We start from the raw sequence: 19047 nt of genomic DNA on the forward strand, positions 1-19047 counted from the left end.
TCTACATCTTGGCTATTGCAAATAATGCTGCTATGAACATTGGTGTTCGTATATCTTCGAATTAGTGTTTTCATTTTCTTTAGATGGCTGCCCAGCAGTGGAATTGCTGGACCATATGGTACTTCTATTTTTAGTTTCTTTTTAATTAATTTTAAAAAATTTATTGAAGTATAGTTGATTTACAATGTTGTGTTGGTTTCTGATGTACAGCAAAGTGATTCAGTTATACATATATATTATTTTCCATTATGGTTTATTACAGGATATTGAATGTAGTTCCCTGTGCTATACAGTAGGATCTTGTTATTTATCTATTTTATATATAGTAGTTTGTATCTCCTAATACCAAACTCCTAATTTATCCCTCCCTTTCCCCCTTTCCCCTTTGGTAACCATAAATTTGTTTTCTTCGTGAGTTATTTTTAGTTTTTTGAGGACCCACCATAACTTTTCCATGGTGGCTGCACCAATTTATATTCCCACCAACAGTGTACAAGGATTCTCTTTTCTCCACGTCCTTGCCAACACTTATTATTTATGGTCTTTTTGATGATAGCCATTCTGACAGGTGTGAGGTGATATTAGTGATATCTCATTGTGGTTTTGATTTGCATTTCTCTGATGATTAGCATTGCTGAGCATCTTTTCATATGCCTGTTGGCCATTTGCATGTCCTCTTTGGAAAAATGTCTATTCAGGTCTTCTGCTCATTTTTTAATTAGGCTATTTGGGGTTTTTTTGTTTGTTTGGGGTTTTTTTTTTGTTTGTTTGTTTTTGATGTTGAGTTGTCTGAGCTGTTTATATGTTTTGGATATGAACCCCTTATTGTAATTTGCAAATACTTTCTCCCATTCAGTAGGTTGTCTTTTTGTTTTGTTGATGGTTTCCTTTGCTGTGTAAAAGCTTTTGAGTTTAAGCATTTGTTTATTTTTGCTTTTGTTTCCTTTTCTGCCTTAGGATACAGGTCCAAAAAAAATATCGCTATGATTTATGTCAAAGAGTGTTGTGTCTATGTTTTCTTCTAGGAGTTTTATGGTTTCTAGCCTTACATTTAGGTCTTTAATCCATTTTGAAACTTTCACAATTGAGTATGATGTTTGCTGTGAGTTTTTTCTGTATAGTTTTTATCATGTTGAGATGATTTCCTTCTATTCCTAGTTTGTTGAGTATTTTTATAATGAAGAGCTGTTGAATTTTGTCAAATGCTTTTTCTGTATCAATTGAAATGATTGTGTGGGTTTTCTTCCCCCTTCATTCTGTTAATGTGGACTATTACATTAATCAGTTTTTGTATGTTGAACTGTCCTTGAATTCTAGGAATAAATACCACTTAGTCATGGCATATAACCTTTTAATATGCTTCTGAATTTGGTTTTTAGTATTTTGTTGAGGACTTTTACAAACAAACTTTAAAGAAAATTTAGTATTTTGTTGAGGATTTTTACATCATTGTTCATAAGGAATATTGGATCTGTAGTTTTCTTATAGTGTCTTTGTCTAGCTTTGGGGTCAGGGTAATGCTGACCTCATAGAATGAGTTAGGAAAAGTTCCCTACCCTCTCATTTTTTTGAAAAGTTTGGGAAGGATTAATATTAGTTCTTTAAATGTTTGGTAGAGTTCAGCAATGAAGCCATCAGGTACAGGAGTTTTCTTTGTTGAGAGATTTTTGATAACTGATTCAATCTCCTTATATTATGGTCTGTTCAGATTTTCTGTTTCTTCATGATTTAGTCTTGGTAGGTTTTGTGTTTCTAGGAATTTTTCCATTTCATCTAGGTTACTGAATTTGTTGTCATATAGTCATTCATAATACTCTCATAATCCTTTTTATTTTTGTAGAATCAGTAGCAATGTCCCCACTTTCATTTCTGTTTTTAGTAATTTTGAGTCTTTTTTTTTTTTTTTCTTAGTTCATCTAGCTAAAGTTGTATCAATTTTGTTGATCTTTTCAAAGAACCAGCTTTTGGATTTCATTGATTTTTCTCTATTGTTTTCCTGTTCTCTGTTTCACTGATTTCTGCCCTAGTCTGTATTATTTCCTTTTCTCTGCTAGCTTTGGTTTCAGTTTGTTCTTTTTTCTACTTCCTCAAGTTGTAAAGTTAGGTTGTTGATTTCAGATTTTTTTTAAATGCAAGCATTTTATAGCTATACATTTTCCTCTTAATACTGCTTTTACTTCATCCCACAAGTTGTGATATGCTATGTTTTGTTTTCATTTATCTCTATTGTCTAATTTCCCTTGTTATTTCTTCTTTGACTCATTGGTTGTTTAAGAGTATGTTGTTTAATTTTCACAGATTTATAAATTTCCCAATTTTATTTCTCATTGATTTCTAACTTGGTCCTGTTGTGGTCGAAGATGAAAACTTTGTATGACATTTATCTTTTTAAATCTATTAAGACTTAATTTGAGGTCTAACATGTAGTCTATCCTGTAAAATGTCCCTTGTGCACTTGAGAAGAATGTGAATGCTAGTTGTTGGGTAGAGTGTTCTGTATATGTCTTACATCTAATTGGCTTATAGTGTTGTTTAAGTCCTCTGTTTTCTAATTTATCTTCTGAGTGATTGTTCTATCCATTATTGAGAGTGGGGTATTGAAGTCGCTAACTGTTATAGTAATACTGTCTATTTCTCCCTTCAATTTTGTTTTTGCTTTATATATTTTGCTGGTATGTTATTAGGTGCCTAGATGTTCATAATTATTATGAACTGTAGTGTGCCTTTTATCAAGATATGATCTCTCCCTATCTCTTGTAAGCTTTTTGGTTTAAAGTCTACTTATCTAATATTAATATAGCTAACCCTGATCTCTTTTCATTACTATTTGCATAGAATGTCTTTTTCCATCCTTTTACTTTCAATCCATTTGTGTTTGGGGATCTAAAATGAGTCTCTTGTAGGCAGCATATATTTTGGATCATGTATTTTTATCCATTCTGCCAATCTTTGACTTGTAACTGGGAGATGTTAATCCATTTACATTTAAAGTAATTACTGTAATAAGGGACTTGCTGCTGCCATTTTGCTATTTGTTTTCTATACGAGTTATAGTTTTTTTGTCTCTAATTTCGTGCAGTCCTGTTTGGTTGATTTTTTAGTGGTAAAAATTTAAAATTCCTTTCTCATTTTCTTTTGTGTATATTCAATTGGTATCTTCTTTTTGGTTACCATAGGTATTACATTTAACATTCAATAGTTGCAACATTCTAATTTGAATTTATGCCAGCTTAATTTCAATAATATAAAAACTCTGTGCCTTTATGACTCTGTCACCCTGCTTGCTGTTGTCAATTCACAAAATTGAATCTTTTATACACTGTATGCCCCAAAACATAAAGTAATAATTCTTTTAAATGCATCAGTCTCTTAAATTTTGTAGAAAACAACATGTGGAGTTACTTATCAAAGTTACAATAATCCTATTGTTTGGACTAGTAATTTTTTTTTTTTTTTTGACTACACCATGAAGCTTGTGGGATCCTAGTTCCCTGACCAGGGATCACACCTGGGCTTTCAGCAGTGAAAGCACAAAGTCTTAACTGCTGGACCACCAGGGAATTCCCCTAGACTAATAATTTTTTAAAAATACATTAGTCTTTTAAATCATGTAGAAAACAAAAGTGGAGATACAAACTCTTGTTAAAATAATTCTAGCTTTCATAATTTCTTGTGTATATTCACCTTTGTTGAGATCTTAATTCTCTTTTTTTTAATTATAGTTGTATAGGAGTATAGTTGCTTTACATGCTGTGTTAGTTTCTGCTGTACAGCAAAGTGAATCAGCCACACATATAAATATATCCCTTCTTCCTTGGATTTCACCACAAAGCATTGAGTTCCCTGTGCTATACACTCTGTTCTTATTAGTTCTTTATATGGTTTTGAGTTACTGTCTAGTGTCCTTTCATTTCACCCTTGAGCATTTCTTGCAGGGCAGGGTTAGTGATAATGAACTTTTTCAGCTTCTGTTTATCTGGGAATGTCTTAATTTCTCCCTCAGTCTTGAAGGATAGTTTTGCCAGATGTAGGATTATCACTTGACAGTTTTTTTTTTCTTTTAGCACTTTGAATGTATCAGCTCCACTGCTTTCTGCCTTCCAAAGTTTCTGATAAGAAATCTGATTGTCTTATTGAGGATCTCTTGTATGTGACAAGTCACTTTTCTCTTGCTGCTTTGAAGATTCTTTATCTTTGGTTTTCCTACGTTTTATTATCATATGTCTTGGGTGGGTCTCTGAGTTCATCTTACTTGGAGTTCGTTGTGCTTCTTGGGTGTTTATTTTCATGTCTTTCATCAAATTTGGTAAGTTTTCAGCCATATTTTCTTTAAATATTCTCTTTGCCCCTTTCTCTCTTCTCCTTCTGGGATTCGCACAATGTGTATGTTGGTCCACTTGATAGTGTGCCATAGGTCCCTTAGCTCTGTTTACTTTTCTTCCATCTTTTTTCTTTATCATCTTCCAACTTGATAATTCCTATTGTCCTATCTTCTTCCAGTTTCCTGCTTCTTTCTTCTGGCAGCTCAATTCTGCCTTTGAATCCCTCTAGTGAATTTTTCCTTTCAATTTTACTTTTTAGCGCCAGAATTTTTTTACTTTCTTTTTAGATTTCCTATATCATTTTCTTGACTTTCTACACATCTTCCTTAGTTTTTGAGCATTGTTAAGATGATATGTTAGGCTTTGTTTAGTAGATCAGTAGTCAAGTCTTTCTCAGGGACAGTTTCTATTGATTTAGTTTTTTTCCTTTGAATGGGCAATACTTTCCTGTTTCTTTGTGTGCCTTCTGATTTTTTGCTGAAGATTGGATATTTGAATCTAATAATGTTATCTCTGGAAATCAGATTCTCACCCTTACCTGAGGTTTGTTGTTGTTGTTGTTGTTGTTGTTGTTATTATTTTATTGTTTTGGGTTGTCTCTGTACCAAGGATCAGCTAGAAGTTTAAACTTAAAGTCTTCTCAGTTCTTTTTTGAGCCTGTGCACTTTCTGATTTTTCCCATATATGTAGTTGGTTTTGAATGTCCTAGTCTTTTAATGTCTGGCTGCCAAAATGGGAAAAAAGAAAAAATGAAAGGGAGGGAGAAAAGGGCACTGGCACTTTAAATCCCCTGTAAGTTCATTTCAGCTGTAGGGGAAGTGGCTTGCAATAATGGGTGAAGGTGCAATAACAATGGAACCTCCTCTTTGCACCTCTGTAATCAGAAGCAGCCATCACCAATTAGAATACAGCTTTGCAATATTTGGAGAACAGGGTCCTTTTTACACATCCTGGATGTGAGCAAGCTGTTCCAGGAACACATGCACAGCTACCTTCCATGTGGATGGGGATGGGGGATGGTCCTGTGCTAAGAGCTGAAATTGACCAAAATTAACCATAGTTTACCTTCCAAGCCTTCCTCTAGAAGTTGTAAACCTTCAGTAGATTCCAGAGTTTCAAAATTGGTATGTTAGAAGAATTCTGCCAGTGCAGTTGTTGTCTAAGTGGGGAGAGATTCCTAGTGCTCCCTGCTCTGTCATCCTCCCAGAATTCCCTCTCTTATATTTTTAAAGGCAGTATGATTGTTTTTCAAAGGCAATAAAAAGGCAGTATTTTGTGAGTCTGTTCCTGAGCTGAAATTCTTGAAATACCTCTTCCTGTTGTGAAATGTTTTTAGGAGAACTTTGCCAATGTTTTCATTTTGAGTGTGTGTGGAGTTAAGAGTGCATGCATAAATACCATGGAAATTACATAATATGTAGTTCTTCATAAAGGGCCTAGACCTGTGCTGTCCAGTAGAGTAGCTTTATGTGGCTATTGAACACTTGAAATGCAGCTACTAAGAACCAACTTTTAAATTTAGAAAAATTTCATGTATAATTCAAACAGCTTTGCTATGGAAATCCACTTTCTCAGCTAAACATTTAATGAAAACTAAATACAGCTCAAGTATTTTTTTTTTAATATTTATTTATTTGTTTGTTTGGCTGTGCCAGGTCTTAGTTGCAGCACATGGGATTTTCAGTTGCGGCATGTGGGATCTTTAGTTGCAGCATGAGAACTCTCAGTTGCGGCATGTGGGATCTAGTTCCCTGATTAGGGATCAAACCCAGGCCACCTGCATTGGGAGTGTGGAGTCTTAGCCAGTGGACCACCAGGGAAGTCCCCAGATCAAGTATTTCTGATGAGCATAAGTTCTGTTTTCTACATACATATTGAATGTACTATGAGTGTAAAATACACACCAGACTTTGATAACTAAGTACCCCAAAAATGAAGTAAAATATTTAATTAGTAAGTTTTTACATTTATTACATATGTTAATGTTTTGGATATACTGGATTCAATGAAATACATTATTAAAATTAATTTCACTTTTTACCTTTTTTTAACTACTTAGGAAATTTTAAATTACATATATGGATTGTATTGTATTTCTTTGGACAGTACTGGCCTAGATTGTATGTGACATGAGTTTAAAATACTGTTCCCACAGCTCTGTGGTGTTGCAAATACAGAAAAGGTTGTAGCTCTATGGAGTTATTGAGATTAGAGGGTTCAGTATTGGGGATGTAGGAAAGGAAGCCTGGAATGCCAATGCAGAACCAGCTGGTTGGAAGAAAAAGTGGGCATTGACAGGGTTTATTACTTGAAAGCAATTATTGCTCTATTTAAAGTATGAACTGAGTACACGGTTATCAGTACATTGCTATGCTTTCTGCTTTCAATCTATAATCCAAGAAGCTAATTTTTTTAAAAAGAGTAAACATGAAGATTGAACAAAAATGATAAAATTAATGAAACAAGAATGATTAAATATTAAAATGAAAAGAGGAGGATAGAATTAACAGAAAGATAACTCAAAATTCAAAAGGAAAACATATACCACACTAAATTAAGATTTTAAACATCATATCCATGAACCCCCAATATTAGCTACTGAAGCCAGTGACCCTCCCTAAAATTATATTTTAAGTTGGGGGAAACATTCATTTTTTTTAGAGGAATATAGTCAATAGCTGATAGATTTACAGAAGGGTTTATATCCTCCTCTCACAATAGTTTCATAATCATAGCTGCAAAAAAACAAATCACTAGGCTTCTGATCAGGATGGAATAAGAGGAACCACATTTGCCTTCTCATCAGAAACAACTAAAACTCTGGACAAAATATATGAAGCAGTGGATTTCAGACATTAGACATCAGGCATTACAAGATAGTGATCTGTGAGGGCTGGAAACAAAATGAGATGAGCCATATAATTGGCCATAATGTCTGGAGAGATTTCAGATGCAGTGGGTAAAATTCAGAATGTCTGGCATCAAATTGGAAATTTTAAGTCATGCAAGGAAACAAGAAAATGCAACCCATGGTGAGAAAATCAGTAGCAATACACTTGGAAATAACACAAATGATAGAATTTAGTTTACAAGGACATTAAAAGTTATAACTATGTTCTATATGTTCAAGGAAGTAGAGAAGTGTTTGTAATATTGAAAGATTAAAGAAAAGAACAGACCCAAATCAAACTTCTAGATATGCAAACTCCAATGCCTGAGATGAAAAAAACACTAGATAGGATTAACAGCAGACTAGACATTGCAGAATGAAAGATTAATAAACATGAAGATATAGCAAAGAAATTATCCAAAATGAAACACAAAACAGTATGTACTGAAAGAAATGAACAGCTCTACAGTGAACTGTGGAACTGTAGGACAACTTCAAATGATCTAATATATATGTAATTGGAGTTCCCAAAGGATAGCAGAGTATTGGACCAAAAAAGTATTTGAAGAAATAATGGCTGAAAAAATTTCAAATTTGATGACAACTATAAGCTCATGGATCCAAGAATCTTAATGGACACCAAGTACAAGAAACATGAAGGAAACTACACTAAAGTACATATACTCAATTTCCTCAAACCAGAGGTTAAGAAAATACTAAAGGCAGTCAGGGCAAAAAAAAAAAAAAAAAAAAAAACCACATTGCACATAGAGAAACAAGGATGACAGCATATTTTTCATCAGATACAAGGCAAATGTGAAAATGTTGAAGTAACATCTTTAAAGTACTGAAAGAAAAAAAAATCAACCTTGAGTTCTATACCCAGCAAAAATATCTTTCAAAAACTATAGTGAAATAAAGACTATTTCAGACATACAAAAGTTCAAAGAATTCATCACCAGCAGACTCATACTATAAGAAGTATTAAAGGAAGTCCTTCAGAAATAAGGGACAACATACCATATGGAAATTTGGATCTACACAAAGGAATGAAGAGTAAAAGTTTTCTTTAAAAGATAGTTACAGTTGACCTTTTAACAACATGTTTAAACTGCATAGGTCCTTATACATGGATTTTTTTTTTAATACATACATACTACAGTAGTACATAATCCACAGTTGATTGACTCCATTGATGTGGAGCCACAGATGTGGAGAGCCAGCTATAAAATTATATGTGGATTTTTGACTCTGCAGGTGGGCAATACCCCAACACCCACTTTGTTCAAGGGTCAACTGCACTGCTTAAAGGAAAAAGTAATAAAATTAACCATGGGTCTTATAATATATGTAGAAGTAAAAACATATGACACCAACAGAACAAAGGCTTTTATCTGAAGGAGAAAGTAAAAGTAAAATGTAAAATAAAAATGTAGAAGTAAAAGTGCATGACAATAAGACGAAGGCCAGGAAGGGGAAAATGGAATTTTCAGGGTGTAAGATTCTTACCCTGTACATAAAGTGGTATATTAGTGGAATGTAGTATATAAGAATTTAAAGATTGGTATATATGATAAATTCTAAAGCAGTCACAAAAAATTTTTAAACTGATAAGCTAACAGAGGACATATAATAGCATCAATAAAAATTCCCTATCTAAAAGAATATGGGAAAAAGGGAACAAAGAACTGGGACAAACTGAAGACAAATAGCAAGATGATACATTTAATACCAATCAATAATTGCACTTCATAAAAATTGTCCAAAAACCCCAATTAACATCAAAGGGGGTAAAAAAGCAAGACACAACTATATACTGCTTATCAGAAAACCACTTCAATAAATGACTCAAATAAGTTAAATGTAAAAAGGTGAAAAAAATATGCCGTCTTACCTCTAATACAAAGAAAGTTGGAGAGGCTATATAAATAGCAGACAAAGTAGATTTCAAATCAAAGCTTATTATCAGTGAAAAGTTAATCACATTATAAAGATCAGAGGGTCAACTCAAAAGAGACCATAACAATCCTACATGTTTATGTTACAGCTTCAAAATACATGCAAAAACTGACAAAGTTGTGATGAGAAGCAATTTTCATAATTATAGTCAGAGATTTCAACACCTCTCAATAATTAATAAAACATATAGAAAACACACATGAAAACTAATTTTATGTCAATTATATCTTAAAAAAGAAAATAAGGATATACAAAATTTGAACCGCACTATCAACCAATTTAATGTAATTGTCACTTATATAGTACTCCGTAGCAGCAAAAAACAGTTTTTCCAAGGGCACAAGAGACCTTTATCAAGATTGGTCATATTCTGGGCAACAAGTATCAGTACATTTGAAAGTATTAAAATCTGGCTTCCCTGGTAGTGCAGTGGTTAAGAATCCGCCTGCCAATGCAGGGGACACAGGTTCAAGCCTTGGTCCGGGAAGATCCCACATGCCACAGAGCAACTAAGCTATATGCCACCACTACTGAGCCTGCACTCTAGAGCCTGTGATCCACAACTACTGAGCTCATGCACTGCAACTACTGAAGCCCATGTGCCTAGAGCCTGTGCATTGTAACAAGAGAAGCCACCACAATAATAAGCCTCCGTACTACAATGAAGAGTAGCCCCCGCTCTCTGCAGCTATAGAAAGCCCACGTGCAGCAATGAAGACCCAATGCAACCAATAAATAAAAAATTAATTAATTTTTAAAAAGAAAAGAAAGGATTAAAGTCATACAAAGTATTTTTTTGGCAATAAAATTCAATTAGAGATTGATAATAGAACAGTCTCTGAGAAATCTCCAAATATTTGGGAATTAAACACATTTTATACCCCCCATCAAACAACAAAGAAACAAAGAGGGAAATTAGGATTTTGAACAGAATGAAAAGTGACAACACAACATATGAGAATTTGAAACATACAATTAAAGCAGAACTTAGATGAAAATTTATAGTGTAAATGCCTGTACTTGAAGAAAGACCGCAAATCAATGACTTAATCATCCACCTTAAAGTAGAAAATAAGAGTAAATAAAACTCAAAGTAAGGAGAAGAAAGGAAATAATAAAGGTGAGAATGGAAATCTGAAATCACTAAACCTCTAGCTAGACTGATCAGGAAGAAAGAGAGATGGCAATTTACCAATATCAGGAATGAGAGAGGTGACATAACTACAGATATTACATATATTCAATATTAAAAAGACAGAGAATATTATGAACAATAAATTTGACAGATAAAATGGATAAATACCTTAAAAGAGAAATCTACTAAATGTCAACCAAGAAAAAATAGGACAGTTGTTAACTTGACTTATTGTGGTGATCATTTTATAATATATACAAATATCAAATCATTATGTTGTATACCTGAAACTAATAATGTTATAGGTCAATTATGTATCAGGTAAAAAGGTGAAAAAGTTTTCATTAACTATATAACTATTAAGGAATTTGGATTTGTAGGGGGTTTGGTTGTTTTGTTTTGTTTTGTTTTGTTTTGTTTTGTTGGCTGTTCCCTGTGGCTTGCAGGATCTTAGTTCCCCAACCAAGGACTGAACCTGGGCCCTGGCAGTGAAAGCACCCAGTCTTAACCACTGGACCACCAGGGAATTCCCTGGGGTTGTAGTTTAAACCCCATAAAGCAGAAGGCCTATAAGGATGGCTTTACTAGTGAATTCCATCATATGTTTAAGGAAGGGAAAACAACCCAATTTCTCACAAAGTCTTTCAGAATATTGAAGGGAACAAAACACTCCCTTACTCTAGGAAGCCAATTAGTGGAATTCTCCACACTAACATTTTTAAAAGAAAAAATGTCATCTTGTCAATACTTGCACAGTAAAACATTGATAAAATACAACATCCATTTCTGATAAAGTCTCAGCAAATTAGGAATAGTCGTTTATGAAAAACCTACATCGAACATCATGTTTAATGTTGAAAGATTAAATGCTTTGCCTGTATAATTAGAAAGAAAGCAATGATGTCTGCTCCCACCTCTCCTGTACAGCCTTATACTGAATGTTCTAACCAGTGCAATGACACAAGAAAAAGAAATAGCAAGCCAAGATAGAGTAATCGGAAATGGGTTTACCCTCCTGCCTGTAACAACTGAAAAAGTATACCAAATATATTTAACAATGGCTTTCAAGACGTTGAACATCAGACAACTAAGTTCAGGGATGACTGATTAATGAGAAATAAACAAATACACCCTGTAACTGGCCCAGCTTACTGTCTGGAAATAGTTGCCAAGATGCAAGGAGGGAGAACCCACATATAGCCCAGTCATCTTACTGCGTTAAATAGAATTGGGTTACTGGTAGGCCAAGGCATAGAGCTCTTAGAGCAAAATATCAAACAGGAGAGAGATGTATACGGAATACTCTGGAGTTGCACTTTTCCAATTTTCAGCTAAGCACCTGCATCTAAAGAATAAGAAAAAAAATCAAAAACTTGGAAGTAAGTGAAAGAAAGCACAGCCTGTCTCTAATGTCTTACTGCAACATTGTTTAACAGGTTCATGCAAGGATTACTGACTTTTTAGGAGACTATAGCTGTGTTTGACTTTACTATGTATCATCTGTAGAGCCCAAAGTCTGTGAAGTTACATGTTAACTTATAGATTTCTCTCCAGTAGAAAAGATAACCCTAAAGTTGGAGTTCGTCCTGAAACTCTTTCACCAGTTTTGAATCTAACCTAAAAATCTTAATCTAGGATTCATCTTTTATAATAATGTATCTAGGGACTTCCCTGGTGGCAAAGTGGTTAAGAACCCTCCTGCCAATGCAGGGGACACGGGTTTGAGCCCTGGTCCAGGAAGATCCCACATGCCACGGAACAACTAAGCCCATGTGCCACAACTACTGAGCCCACACACTGCAACTACTGAAGTCCACGTCCCTAGAGCCCATGCTCCTCAACAAGAGAAGCCATTGCACAGAGAAGCCTCCGCACCACACTGGAGCGTAGCCCCCTCTTACCACAACTAGGGAAAGCCTGTGCGCAGCAACGAAGACCCGACACAGAGAAAAATAAATAAACAATAAAAATAAATAAACCTTTAAGATAATGTCTGTAAATACATACTTCCTCCAATACTCTTAGAACCAGCTTTGTCATTTTTGTGGTTCCATCATTAATGAGTTATTAAAATGTTGATGTGTCTTCATTCTATTATTTCTATGAAAGCCATATTTAAAACTTTTTCAGTATTTTACTTTGATATGATTCTACCGAGATACCCAAGTAGATACTTCTATCAGAGCCAATTAAAGAGTTCTACAAGTGCATCTCATGGAATAGTTAAGCCCATGCATGACTTCCTCCCCTGCCCCACCTCCCAAAATGAATCCTAATAAGACAAGCTGGGACCTGGGACCTGGGACCCTTTGCTGCAATGCTTGCACCTGGACAAACATTTCCTCCAGCAACAGAATACAAAGAAACTATAAGGCACTAAAAATAACTGCATACATGCACAGTTGGGGCAAATTAGGAACAACAAAATACAAAAAGACCAAAAACCCAACCTACATTTCTGAGGTGTTGGAAGCAAAAGCAGTCTACCCATGATCCTCGCACACAGCACCACTAAGAGGGTAGACAGACCACCCAAGACACCCTCCGGCACGACCCTGAACAGGCCTCTACCCTCATCCCATTTAAGGGACCAGCTCGCCCCCACACCCTCAGGGAGAGAGCAAGGGAACCTGTTACTTGTTTTTGCTCCCTCATGCTGCAGCACAAGTCCCAATGAAGCTTTGCCTGAATTTCACTTCTGGCCTATTATTAATTTCTATTCATTAAAGAGTCTAAGAACTCAGGTTGGTAGCATACTTTGTTGCGACCCCACTGGGATGCTGCCCCCTACCTAGGAGAGGATCTGGGGACTTCCAGGACCACCAAACACAGTTTCCCCATGAGTGACAAGTGGCCACCTGAACCTCTTGTTTCAATCTCACCATGTTTGGTAAGTCTGCCTTCCTGACCCCTGAGAGCCTCAGTACCCTCATTCAGACAACGCTTTCCCCTTCCCCTTTCCCCTTTTCCCTCTCCTGATATCTCTCTACTTCTCCTCTCTCTGTCCTCTTCTTTTTCTCTGTTCTATCCTTCTGAGAGAGTGGATGTTGGGCAGCTACAGCATCACTCCTCTCAGCTTGTGAGACCATGTTTTCTCTGGTCAGCAATGGCTCACTTTGTGAGTGACAAACAGATATGGGAGGCTTGCCTCATACCCTGAAGATCTTGGTCCAATGGGCTCTCTCTGACAGGAGATTTCAGAGAGTGATAGAGGTTCAACCCTCATATCGTGTAGTGGCTGGAAGTCCAATCATCTCAATACTCTCACCTTTATTTTCCTGCTGCCAAGAAGAGTCCTGATGGAAACAGGCTGAAGTAGCAGATTTCTATATAAATCTGAGGATTTGAATCCCACAAACTGGTGGATACATGGGTGCAAATCCCACCTGTGGGTTAGAGTTCCACAGACAACATACAACTGACTGGTTTCCAGGCTTGATCACCGCAGTGGCAGTGGACAGAGTGCTCCATCCTTCACTGACTCTTTCTGGAAGTGTGCAGACTGATGCCTGAATAGACACTGGAGGGCAGGTTGAATCGGCAATCTCTCTCTTTCTCTTTCCCTTTTTCAGTCTTTTCTGTCCCTCCTCCCTTTACGTCTCCCTTGGTCCTCATACAAACACTCCTGTCCCCTTTCATTCTGGAGACTCCCTGTTGGGTCACCTTTTTCATGACCCCCCAATAAAACTGTTCTATTTTTGTGTTCCTAATTCCAGCTGGCAGAAGAAAGGAATTGGACTGGACAGTGTCCTCCAGAGGCCAACTCTCAGTAAGACCATCTCTTTGTTTCTTGTTTTTTTCTTTAACTTTCTGTCATCGATATATGTTGAGTCTCAGTCAGTGAGTTTAAGAGGATCTTTGTTTTATGTAGTTTTGTCTGTCCAACCACTCCTGCAAGTCTCTGCCACAATTTTGGTCATGGGTCAAACACTTAACCCTTGAAATGCAAACACAGCCCACATTGCCTGAGACTCCAGCCTTGGGTTACTTAGTAGGAGTTTAAAGAACAGAAGAAGAAGAAGAAGAAAAAGAAAAAAAAAAGAGGAGCTTGCATTTCTCTCTCTTGCCTTTGAAATCTTACTGTTCTGCCTGGGCTCTCAGGAAGTACCCGATCCATCTGTAGTTCCCAGACTTAGGAAAAAAAGAAGCCTTTTTAATTAAGCTCAAGCAGTAAAACTATGAGATCTCTGGTTCTGTCTGTCCTTATGTAAAAATTAACTTGTAGATGAGCTGTATTTAATTGATTTAAAGGAAGTTAAGTGCTTATATAAATTCTCAGAAATATGAAAGAAGCTCCCCAGAGTACATTTCAGGTTCATGTGACCTGGGAAATATTCAATATTGAATTAATATCTGGTATTAAAGCTAGCTTAAGCTGCAGGTTTAATTAATGCTAACCTGTCTTTAGAGTCATTAATGTTAAGTATAATACTTTTATTATACCTAGGGTTACTGAAATTCAGTAAGTGCATATTTTTTGTTTGTTTTTTATAAAATTTGTCAACAAGGAAAATGACCTTATATGATAAAACTTTAAAATAAATGTAACTGAGATATAAGTTTTTGGTAAACTCTATAGGAACAATTATTTGGAAATGTCCATCTAAAATAATCTCTCCAGATTTTGGTAACTTGAAACTAAATTAAGTTAAATGATAGGAATTCATTGAATATCAAGGCCCTTTCAAATAAGATAATATATAGGAACATTAATTGCTAAACAGGTCTAAATTTACCTACTTTTTTCTTCTTTCAAGAGGGGACTAAAGATGTTTGAGTTTATTAGATGCCTGTCTTGTACCACATTGAGGAAAGAAATTATACTTTGAAAAGATGCATGTTTCTAGAAGTTATGGGATATTCCAATCAAGAAATGCTGGCATTATAAACAGTTTACAATTACTTGTTTCTTGGTTTTCACTAGAGATTAAGGTTTTAAGGTTAAGGGCAGTGAAGTAGAAGGACATAGAATGCAACCCTCTCCACAGATGCATCAGGAATACACCAAAAGATGTAATAATTCGCACAGAGAAGCAGCTGAACACCAGCAAACGACCTTGCACACCAGAAAGAACTGCAAAAATCCCAACATAACTGGGTAGGACAGAGGGGGAAAGTAAAGGAGAAAGAGGAGGAGAAGAAAGGAAAGGGACAGGTCCCACACCCTAGGGCAGGGGGATCTGAAAGAGAGAGGAGATTGCTGAATTCAGGGAAACATCCCTTATCTGATGGGGAAATCCCTTCTCCAATGGGGAATTTCCCTGGGTCAGAAGGGATGCACTTGGGACTGTTCAGAGAGGGTGAAGCGGTTGAGCTGTGGCAGACGGGAAAGAGGGAGAAACACACGGAGGGTCCGCACCACAGCTGAGCGTGTCTGGACCAAGATGTCGATTCACAGCTGAACAGGGGGTCTGGGAGCTGGAACGTGGGAACTGGAGAACTGGTTCAGGGTGAGAAACATTGTTGGCAGTGGGGAGGCAGACTGAGAGGACAGGAGGGAAGAAATCTGCAGCGGAGAGTGCCTACTGCGGAAAGCTGCATGGCCATGGTGGCGGCTCAATATTGCTGACTCAAAAGCAAGGGGGAGGAGCTGTGGGTGTAGCCTCCCTCTTGACGCCTGTGACAGACAAAGGAAGGACCCCTGTGGGTCTACCTGACGCACTCAAGGATAACAAAGGCCCCCAAGCGGGGCTGGCCTAGAGTGCCTGCAGCTGAGAGCCAAAAGTCCACAGAGTGGCCCAACTCTGGAGACATTCCCTTTACACTGGAGCTGCTGGCATCCCTCTGCAACAGGCACTGCCATGGCCAACTGAGCCATTGTGACCCAGGCAGGGTGCCCCAATGGAGTCATAGCAGGGGGGAGGAGCCGCAGTTGGAGTCACTCTCTTGGCCTGAGCCACCCAAGCCACTGTGACCCAGGCAGGGTGCCACTGCTCACTCACTCGCAGGGGAAGGAGGCACTATTGTACACTCTCTCTCCTCACACACCAGCGCTTACAGACGAACAATAAAGGAAGCTCTGCTGGTCGCAGAATAATACAAAAAGCCCAAAGTGGGTAGAAGGACACTTACAGCTGAGACCCCAAGGAAACAGAAATATTAGTATTAATTCTATTGATCTGGTCCATTCTGGGTCAGTTCTAGTTTTTGTTTTTTTTATTCATTATGATCTTAGTCCTAAGGGATCTACACGTTTTATAACATATTTTTTATTCTATTTTTTATTCTATTTTTATTTTTAGCCTTTTTATATATTTCTATTTCTAGCTAAGTTTTTTGGAGTGCTGACTGTATCTCTCCTACCTTCTTTTCAACTCTATCTTTTATACATTTCTATTTCTTTCTTTTTCTTTTCATATTTCCAGTCACACTACACTCTTCTGTTGCCCTGTCTTCTACCCTTTTTTTTCTTTATTTTATCTTAATATACTTATAATCAATATTATCAGTCTGCTCTGTTTCCTTGCTTTTTTTTTTTTTTAAACTTACTACTCTTTTATTTTTTATTTTATTATTATTTTTAACAAATTTATTTACTGGCTGCACTGGGTCTTTGTTGCTGTGTGCGGGCTTTCTCTGGTTGCGGAGAGTGGGGGCCACCCTTCATTGTGGTGCATGGGCCTCCCATTGCACTGACCTCTCTTGCTACCGAGCGCAGGCTCCAGGCGCTTGGGCTTCAGCAGCTGTGGCACGGAGTTGTGGCTCACAGGCTCCAGAGCGCAGGCTCAGTAGCTGTGGCTCACGGGCTTAGCCGCTTCACAGAATGTGGGATCCTCCCAGACCAGGGCTCGAACCCATGCCCCCTGCATTGGCAGGCGGATTCCCAACGACTGTGCCACCAGGGAAGCCCATGTTTCCTTGCTTTATTCTCCAGATGGCACACTGCTTTGGTATTTATTATGAGGTTTTGTCTTTATCTTAGTTCTAAGTATAATTGTCTGATTTCATTCTGAGAATCTTCAGTCTGTCTGGTGGTACTCTTGCTCTTTATTATATTTGATCCTAGCTTTCAAAATCTCCCTGGATTTGTGTTTGTGTGTATGTGGTGTTTGTTTTTGTTTTTGTTTTGTTCTGTTTTGGTTTTGAATTTCTGTTGGTTTTCTCTTTGATTGTCTGATAGCATACTGGGGTCCTTCTGTCAGGTCTTTCTAGTTCCTTATGTTCTATTGGATTCAGTGTTTGTGTGTCTTATACATGTATGTGTTTCCTTGACTTAGTATTTGTTTGACTCAGCACTCTGCCATTAGTCTGGGGCTTGGACAGTCTTCTTGAAACCCCTTTATTGCTGGGACAAGCAACCTCCAAAGTTTGGACTACTATGAGAAAAAAAAGAAACAACATGCAAACAAAGGAACAGGAAAAAAAACCCACAAACCAAATAAATGAAGAGGAAATAGGAAAATTGCCTGAAAAAGAATTCAGATATGTAATGATAGTAAAGATGATATAAAATCTCAATAACAAAATACAGAAAATACAAGAAACAGTTAATAAGGACTCAGAAGAACTATAGAGTAAACAAACAGTAATGGACAACAAAATAACTGAAATTAAAAATACTCTAGATGGTATAAACAGCAGAATACCTGAGGCAGTAGATGAATAAGTGAATTGGAAGATAGAATGGGGGAAATAACTGCCACAGAGCAGGAAAGAGAAAAAAGAAAAAGAATGGAAGACAGCCTCAGAGACCTTGGTGACAACATTAAGCACACCAACATTCAAATCATAGGCATCCCAGAAGACAAAGAAAAAGAGAAAGGGTCTGAGAAAATATTTCAAGAGGTTATAGTGGAAAACTTCCCCAACATGGGAAAGGAAATAATTAGTCAAGTCCAAGAAGCACAGAGTCCCATACAGAATAAACCCAAGGAGAAATACACCAAGGCACATATTAATCAAATTAATGAAAATTAAACACAAAGAAAAAATATTAAAAGCAGCAAGAGAAGAGCAACAAATAACATATAAGGGAAAACCCATAAGGATAACAGCTGACCTTTCTGCAGAAACTCTGCAGGCCAGAGGGAATGGCAGGATATACTGAAAATCCTGAAAGAGAAAAACCTACAGCCAAGAATACTCTACCCAGCAAGAAGCTCATTCAGATTCGATGGAGAAATCAAAAGCTTTCCAGACAAGCAAAAGTTAAGAGAATTCAGCACCACCAAACCAGCCTTACAACAAGTGCTAAAGGAAGTTTTCTAAGCAGGAAACATAAGAGAGGAAAAGACCTACAAAAACAAACCCAAAACAATTAAGAAAATGGTGATAGGAACACACGTCAATAATAACCTTAAATGTAAATGGATTAAATGCTCCAACCAAAAGACACAGACTGGCTGAATGGATACAAAAATAAGACCTTTGTATATGCTGCCTACAAGAAACTCACTTCAGACCAAGGGATACATATAGACTGAAAGTAAAGGGATGGAAAAAAATATTCCATGCAAATGGAAGTCAAAAGAAAGCTGGAGTAACAATACTCATATCAGACAAATTAGACTTAAAAGTAAAGACTATTACAAGAGACAAGGAAGGACACTACATAATGATCAAGGGATCCATCCAAGAAGAACATATAACAATTGTAAATATCTATGCGCGCAACACAGGAGCACCTCAATACATAAGGCAAATGCTAACAGCCATAAAAGGGGAAATCAACAGTAACACAGTAATAGTAGGAGACTTGAACACCCCACTTACATCAATGGACAGATCATCCAAACAGAAAA

The 19047-nt window shown here is 36.8% G+C and overlaps 1 protein-coding gene across 8 annotated transcripts in view; it reads left to right on the top strand.

The window, feature by feature from the left end:
* SNRPE (small nuclear ribonucleoprotein polypeptide E) overlaps window positions 1-19047 on the top strand; it is an 80710-nt gene that overhangs the window by 29283 nt on the left and 32380 nt on the right. For all 8 annotated transcript variants that reach the window (XM_057726661.1, XM_057726654.1, XM_057726659.1 and 5 more), the window contains one exon: window positions 14023-14075. In XM_057726661.1, coding sequence (XP_057582644.1) covers window positions 14023-14075 — 53 coding nt within the window. The remainder of the gene's footprint in view (window positions 1-14022; window positions 14076-19047) is intronic.

The sequence above is a fragment of the Hippopotamus amphibius genome, chromosome 3 (assembly GCF_030028045.1).
Source record: "Hippopotamus amphibius kiboko isolate mHipAmp2 chromosome 3, mHipAmp2.hap2, whole genome shotgun sequence".
Taxonomy (NCBI): Eukaryota; Metazoa; Chordata; class Mammalia; order Artiodactyla; family Hippopotamidae; genus Hippopotamus; species Hippopotamus amphibius.